This window comes from Antennarius striatus, chromosome 8 (assembly GCF_040054535.1).
Source record: "Antennarius striatus isolate MH-2024 chromosome 8, ASM4005453v1, whole genome shotgun sequence".
NCBI classification, from domain to species: domain Eukaryota; kingdom Metazoa; phylum Chordata; class Actinopteri; order Lophiiformes; family Antennariidae; genus Antennarius; species Antennarius striatus.
In genome coordinates, this window is record NC_090783.1 from 11826370 (window position 1) to 11834376 (window position 8007).

The following is an 8007-nucleotide window of genomic DNA, read 5'->3' on the forward strand; positions in this document are numbered from 1 at the left end:
GTAATTAATAGATGGTGGTAAGTAAACTGGTAACGACAGTCCTTCTAAGTAGTATTTGTCGGGGTTAGCATTATGCCGGGAGGAATTGTGAATCCAGAAGCAGACTCTAACAGAATAATGGATACGTTGTTGCAATTCAAAAGACTAGGCAAAAGGTTCCCTGCACAGGCAGACAGGGTTGAGCATGCACAGCAGAGGAACAGTCAAGACTGAGGCAGATTTCCAATGGTCAAAAAGAAAAAAGAAAAAAAAGAAAAAAGGTACACAGGCAGGCAAAGAAAAACACAAGGTGTGGCACAAGGGACTTGACAAGACCCACGTGGTTCTACAGAAATAGGGTTGGCAACAGAGGTGATCAAGCAAAGCAGAGGTGTCCAAGAATTGGTCGTCAAAAATCACTCAGCAACAGGATAAGTTCTTGTTACAGCCCAGCTCACTAAATGAAAGTTGCAATTAAAAAAAGGTGATATAGGATAGAATAAAATGATTTATAAACCAAGAATTACTCAAATTCTTTGCAGAGGGGAGTTTCACAAAAAACAACAACATAAGGACAAATAGATGCTCCTAGAACTAAGAAAGAAGTACTGTATAGGACTTCAAAAGCAGGGTTAACTAATTTGTCTTACATGCCTGAAAGAGAATTTAACCAAAAACCTACCAAATCCTGTAGATAGTACAAAACAGTGAGCAGCACCCAGATACTTCAATTTATAGTAAAGCATTACAACAAGTGAGCAAACTGGATTGTGATTATGAAAGCCGCCGCCACGTCCAATCAGCTACCAAACTTTTAGGGATGCCACTCTAATTGATGCCCAGGTGGCAAAGCACGGCGCACCAATCAGAACCCAGGAATGGAACCAAGAGGTGGAATGAGTCAGGACAGAAGTATGGCTGAGTGAGACCAGGAAACTCAACAGGTATACCAACATGCCCACATGCACGTCTAAAGCAGGCGTGTCCAAAGTCCGGTCTTGGTCCGCGTGCGGATTTAAATGGCCCATGCTTTATATCTAAATGGTTTGCATATGTCCAGAGGAGGGCGGCACGGTGGCGCAGTGGTTAGCGCTGCTGCCTCACATCACGGCGGACCCGGGTTCGAGTCCCGCTGTGTGCGGAGTTCGCATGCTCTCCCCGTGTCTGCGTGGGTTCTCCGGCTTCCTTCCACCTCCAAAAGCATGCGCTTCAGGTTAATTGGCCGGTCCCAAATTGACCATAGGAGTGAGTGTGTGTGTGTGAATGCTTGTTTGTTTCTGTGTGGCTCCGCGGTACACTGGCGTCGTGCCCGGAGTGTCCCCCGCCTCACGCCCTGAGACTGCCAGGATAGGCACTGGCTACCCCGCGACCTGCGTTAGCGGATTAAGCGGGTTGGAAAATGAATGAATGAATGAATGTCCAGAGGAGAGTGAATATATTGGTAGAACTAGAGGAAGACCAAAGAGGTTTATGGATGTAGTGCACGAAGACATGAAGGTAGTTGGTGTGAGAGAAGAGGACGCAGAAGACATGGATAGAGGCAATTGATTCGCTGTGGCAACCCCTGAAGGGAAAAGTTGAAAGAAAAAGAAGTACTGTACATGCTTTATGTCTAAAAATGTGCAATACAGAACTTAGCCGGCCAGACAGTACACAAACGTGCACTTCCCTAGTTTCACTCTTCATATCATTGTCAGTGGTTTATTCCTTGGTTTGGTGTCAGAGCAACATGTCTTATCACAGAGTTGTAATTTTCAGAGTATTCTATGTGTCCTGACATCTGAATGCTTACATTTGGTTACTTCATTGTTCACTACATTAAAAAAAAATTCGAATATGCACATGCATCTTTGTTTTAAATATTGTCATCAGGGATTGTTAACCCTCAGACACATTCCGTTTATCAAAGCTGGCCCAATTTCCAAAAAGTTTGGACATCCATGAAATATGTTGTCAACAGACAAGAACTTGGTTCCTCATTGAGAAATCAGGAACAATTTGGCCGATTTTCTCCTTCCATACTAATTCTATGTAAATTTCATACAAACTATTTTACATCTTTTTATGAACATTGACAATTAAAAACAAAATATATCCAATTTTATTTTTTTATCATTTTTTACTTATGACCATTTAATAACTGAAATCCATACAGAAAGCATTTGTCCTAATACATAACACAAGTCATTTGTTTCATCTATGGGAGATCGGAATATGACAGACTAAATGGGTAGAGAGGTCTGTAACGCTGGTCATGCCAAAGCAGCTTATTTTCAAAAAACTTGATCGTTTCCAGCGTGAGGATGACTGCCTCGTGTTTCAGCAAACTGTGGACATTTAGACCTGATGGAGACAAGACAAAAACTTACGTTGCTTACAGCATTTGCATACTTCTATAGACAGCAGGAACATTTTCATACATAATTAACTATATTAAAGTTACTTAAACAATGATGAACAAGGTCTGTGCCAGTAGCTGCTAGGTCAACCACACACACACACACACACACACACACACACACACACACACACACACACACACACACACACACACACACACACACACACGTTGAATGTAAATTTACCAATTGCTGGAATAACGTTGACAGTCTTCAAATTCATTGTTGCCTGCTTGATGTTTTCAGGAATCTCTGCATCTCTAAGAACAACAAGGACATCTTCAGCACTGAGGGAACCACAAAGAACATCTCACATTGCTGATTATACTCACAGATTAACTATTAACAGTGACTCTCCCCAGTGTCTGTGTCTGATGAGGTCCAGCAAGTACTGAGAGTCTGGTGTGGGTATATTTAGTGAGTCCACGATGTAAAGGTAGTTCTGAGGGAATGTGCAAAATTCAATTCAACATGTGAGTTTGTAACTCAAAATAGTATTGATAACCACAACGTTGTTAAGATATTATTTTTAAAATATAGGAAATGTTCATGACTGAATTAATTCTGATGATTTTATTTTGATGAAGTTGTGAAAATCTGATATATTGATTGACTTATGAAGTTAACTAGAACCAAGGCAGTCAGAGACTGCAAGATCCCGCGACACCCCTGAATTCAAAATTTTACCCTGACCTTCTTTTAGGGTAGGTCAGGGTAAGTCGCGGAATGTTACAGTCTTTGAATTCAAAATTTTACCCTGACCTACTTTCATAGGCCAGGGTTATTCAAAGCATAAGTTTTGATCTATGGCCTTATTCACACTGGCCTTCTCCCTTGTCTGTCCTAAGTGTACAAAAGTTGAAATTTGACCTTGACCTAGTTTTCTCAAGGTCATCATCTCATGTTCATCCCCTTTGCCGCCCGAGTAATGTGCTTTTTGTTTCATCTTTCTACCTACAACGGTTGCGAAGATATTTAGTGGACTAATGGACGGACGGACACACAAACACTGACAATTACATCCTTTTACATCCTTTGCGGGAAGCAAAAAAAGGTATTGGAACTAAAAGTTAAATCAAATATTTTGACAATAAGATATTTAATTGAAACCCTGTCTGATTCAACTGCTCAAATAATATTTAGCTTTGTTATATTCAAGTAATTTGAATAGCTTTGAAATTTTAGCAAGGCAAATACGTATTTCTCAATCCTGAATAATACACGGCTAAATAAATAAAACAAACCAAAAACTTGATTGAAGGTAGGTATTCAAACAGAGACTGCTTTTAAAAAAAGCAAAAACAGTGCACACACCTGTGCCACCTTGGAACTCAAAGCCACTTTGAGCCCCTGAACTCGAACCTTCATGGGTAGCATGTAATAGTAACTCTTTGGCCCTCTGGGTCCATGGGACACCCCACCTTAGAATAACACAACACATATCAGTGTCTTATAATTTCATACCTGTCAATTAGTGAGAACAAAAACACTGACAACAGTGCCAATTCTAGGTAGGAGGTTCCAAGTTCCTTCAGGATGGTCAATGATATACATGGTGCTTTTATATTTAAATAAAATTAGAAATACGCAGCAGATGAAGACAAAAGCTACAATTTGGTACCTCCTCTCCATATCGGCGATCTGATGCTTCCATGGCGAGCTCTTCCACTTCCTTTCTGACGCCATGGTTTCTTGCCTCCCCCTCTGACCTCCGACCTGACCTTTGTGTTGGCATGGCTCTAGCAGATCACAACAAACATCAGTAAAGGAATTATTTATGCTTTCCTTTGTATGGTTTCAGTTAATCAGTCATGATTCTCACTGCTTGCTACAAATAAGATGGAAAATCTCTCTGGTAGTCTAGTGGACATGTTGGATGTCATGTCCATCAACAACTTAATTTTGACTCGTCAGACCACAGTAGTTTGCCACTGGGCCTTGAGCGCATTGACAGTCATGATGTTTGCGGATTATGGGCGGTGGAAAATGATGGTAAGACAGAGGCATTAAAATATGTCCCTAAGCCGACGCAATTCTTTTCACAACAGGGTCAAGTCTGTTTTCATGATGCTTTGACTGCAGATAATGAATGTCCAAAATATTTACAGTTCTACATTGAGAAATTATTTGAAAAGTGCTGTTGGCATCAAATTCAAAATAGGTATATAGTGCGCCCTTGTTCTTTGTGGTTAATGCGTTCCAGGAACCATACGCAATTAATGAATTGCGCGAAAGAGCAACGATCTATTTATCTTATTATTTATGGTAAATTAAACGTTTACGACCTTCCCCAGGTTTTGCAGCAACATTGCATGTAGTTTCTTTCATTGCTAAATAATAAGTTGTGAAGTTGTTACTATGAGTGTTTCCCAAAAAAGGTGCAACCCGCAATACCAGACTTCAAACAATTCTGTGTATCCAGTGGATACTGCACCTTGAATATGTCCACATACAAATAGGAGATGCTTTTCAAACATGCATTATCCAATGCATGTTTATTAAAAAAAATATCTTTGCCTTTTCTTTAACTTGTTTTCTTTTTACATGTTTGACATTAATATATACATTAAAGTGAGTAAATCTGTAACTTACAATTCTTTTATAATTTCTCTGCCATATTTCCACCTGATGGAGAATATCGAGCCTGGAAGAAAAAAAAGTGTGTGTCTCATTTCAGGCAGACTTTCCTTTTATGACTACTGACTTCAGTTGTTTCTTAGGATACATGGTAGCTGTTGAGTAGTATCAATGCCCCTCATTCTGCTCAAATAGACTGTTATTTATTGCGGATTGTGTCCACAGCTTTTGACAAAAATAATGGAATGTTCAAGAGTATAGTTCCTAAACCACACAGTTGGTGGCACAGATAACCACTTACTGATGCTGAGGACAGGAATTGATATTTTTTTCTGACAAAAGGCAAGAATTTTATTATTGAAGCTTTGAAGACTCAGCTCACCTCGGGGGCACTGCAAAGACATCTGGGTGGAGATGAGCCAAACCCAAAGGCTCACTGTCTTCTGCCTCTAGAGTCTCCACCCATGTCTGTATAGGGCTCAGATGAGCAGGGACAACAGCATCACATTTTCTCAGGACAGGCATGGGGCAGTCTGAAGCAGGAGGAGCACGCTCTAAAGAGGTATAATCCAGTTACGTAGGAAGATAAGTAATATGATAAATCACACAGTTTATATTGTATTATCAAGACATCTGAGAGAAATTAAATTATGAAGTACACGCATTTGCAAACTCTAAGAATAGGTGTAATTAATGAGTAATTTTCTAACAAAGACAAAAAACTTCCGAGGAACAACATGCACAATCTAGTAAAGTTATTTCAAAAACTTTTTTCTTGATACTTAAAAGTATCTTAGCTAGAACAACAGCAGCATACATGTCAGATATTTCAAGATTTATCTCACTTAATCTGGCAGGATCCACAAGGTTTGTGGGAAGCAGTAGATTTGGCGGCAGAGTACTTGTACTGGAAAAGACTGAGGCAAACTGAGGAGGAGAAAACCAAGCATTTAGTGGAGCAGCTCAAGAATTAAGCATGCAAGAAAAACATTTCTTAATTTTGAGTACGTAAGTGCAAACCCTACACAAATCGCATGATCAAATTTATTAGTCAGAACAGTGTTATAGAATTAAAATTGGAGCTTGTGGCTGCCACCACTATCAGTCTTTAGTATTGACAAATTTTTATATACAATTTAAAAATGTTAAAATGGCATTCCAATTATAAGTTCTTAGCATAACAACTGATGATGTCAGGTAATTTGATCGTACGTGGGTCTTAGCCTAAAATATTCCGTGTACAATACAAAACGTTTTATAAGTACAAAATATTTTTCTAAACATTATAAAAATGAAATATTTTCTATACATGCTTTTAATACAGAAAACAATTATTCAAAAATTATATAAAATGAATGAAAATTGTTAATTGAAAGAAAATCACCGTTCATAACTTTCATTAGTGCGTGATAGAATAAGTGGGAAACAATTATTGGCAACAAATTTGAGACCTTGTTTTGCTATCTGCCTCAATGCTAACTTTACAGCTTACCGGTATAGTGTTACAGCTACGCTCATCGTCACTTAGGAAAATTGCGACCACATAAAAGGTCATGTTCATAGCAAAGCACGATAATGACGCAAACAAATGTAGGCCTATAGTCAGTGTGGCTGCAGGTTAAACATTACTCACCCTTCTAGCAACTCCTCTGCCGCAAATGACCTGACACCAAAGAAACATTTCACTTGTACACACAGTCCCACGGGCAAGTAATCTAATATTATTTTAATTACTTGAAAAACATATAAACAGAAAAGACTGGATAGAAGGTCGCAATCCTCGAGGATGAAATGTACTGGCGCATGCTGATTACGTAAGGACGTTCGTCGTCGTCGTCTTCTTCTTCTTCTTAAAGTGGCAGCTTTTAAATTTTATTTCTGGGGAGGCAAAACTTGCAATTCATGTGACCAGGAAGAGGAAAATTGAAAACGATACCGCTCAAGAAGCAGCTACTGTTTTTTGCTGTAACATCAGATGTCGCTTAAAACTAGAGTTTGGTTTCTATAAATTGACAAAAGACCTGAATAACTTTAGGAACATCTGGTGTTACAAAAATGTCCTATGCACTTTAGTTGATGACCACCTCACTTTTGCAAACTTCCTGTTATAATGCACTAATTCTTATATTGTATTTCTCTTTGTTTCTTGGTGTTTAATGTTTTTGAGTGTTTCGTATTTTTGAAATTTCATCTGATGAAAATTTGTAAAATGTTCTAAATGTTCTAAATGTTCTACATGTTAAATGTGATTGAAGTTTGTTTGGAAAAGATGTTTTGAGGCACTTAAATGCTTTCATCTAATGTAAAACTGCAAAATATTTGAATGAGATTAAAGTGTTTTTGCAAAAATCAAAAAAAAAAATCTTCTTCTTCTTCTTCTTCTTCTTCTTGGTCCCACCTGACAGAAGGCAGGGTGTCTTTAGCCAGGCTGGATCGCTTTTACTGTTTTAAACACCATTTCAATGCTTTCAAAGACTGTAATATAATGCCAGCTGCTTATACTGATCATTCTCTGGTTTCATGTCGCGTTGTGATGGGAAATATTTTACCTAGGAGTGCATACTGGCATTTTAATTCAACTTTAGCCTTGGACAGAGGCTTTAGAGAGATCTTCAGTTATTTTTGGAGCACTTTTAGACTTAGAAAAGCTGATTTTACCTCTCTTAGCCAGTGGTGGGACTATGGCAAAACAGAGATAAAAGTCCTGTGCCAACAGTATACTTTGAACGTCACACGAGACACCTGCCGGTCAATGAAACACCTAGAGGCTGAAATTGTGGAGTTGGAGACAAGCGCTTCCACAGGAAATCAGAGGTGTACTGAAATCCTCAAGTCCAAAAGAATGGCTTTAGCCGACCTGTTGGATACTAAAGTACAGGGTGCCCTAGTTCGATCCAGGGTACAAAACATCACCGAGATGGATGCTCCCTCTAGCTTCTTCTTCGGCCTGGAAAAAAAGCATGGACAGACCAACGTGATCCACTCCCTGCTGTCTGACACAGGACAAGAGCTGACAGAGCCTGGTCAGATCAGAAGGCGAGCTGTGAGTTTT

The 8007-nt window shown here is 39.1% G+C and overlaps 1 protein-coding gene across 1 annotated transcript; it reads right to left on the bottom strand.

Moving 5' to 3' along the window:
• Positions 1–1150: 1150 nt before the first annotated feature.
• mrpl4 (mitochondrial ribosomal protein L4) lies at positions 1151–6762 on the bottom strand. Its single transcript, XM_068321199.1, has 9 exons — positions 6589–6762; positions 5801–5882; positions 5338–5509; positions 4971–5022; positions 4000–4117; positions 3693–3799; positions 2711–2820; positions 2565–2638; positions 1151–2322 (listed from the first exon to the last, which is right to left on the bottom strand). The coding sequence occupies exons 1-9, from the start codon at positions 6634–6636 to the stop codon at positions 2177–2179; spliced, it is 909 nt and encodes a 302-aa protein (XP_068177300.1). The 5' UTR covers positions 6637–6762; the 3' UTR covers positions 1151–2176.
• Positions 6763–8007: the final 1245 nt, after the last annotated feature.

Excerpts from the sequence above, each read along its gene's own strand:
- mrpl4 (XM_068321199.1), bottom strand. The coding sequence starts at position 6,636 with ATGTTTCTTTGGTGTCAGGTCATTTGCGGCAGAGGAGTTGCTAGAAGG. Across the intron at positions 5,883-6,588 it reads GCAGAGGAGTTGCTAGAAGG|TTTGCCTCAGTCTTTTCCAG; the intron begins GTGAGTAATGTT and ends TCTCCTCCTCAG. Across the intron at positions 5,023-5,337 it reads GTCTTTGCAGTGCCCCCGAG|GCTCGATATTCTCCATCAGG; the intron begins GTGAGCTGAGTC and ends TTTTTCTTCCAG.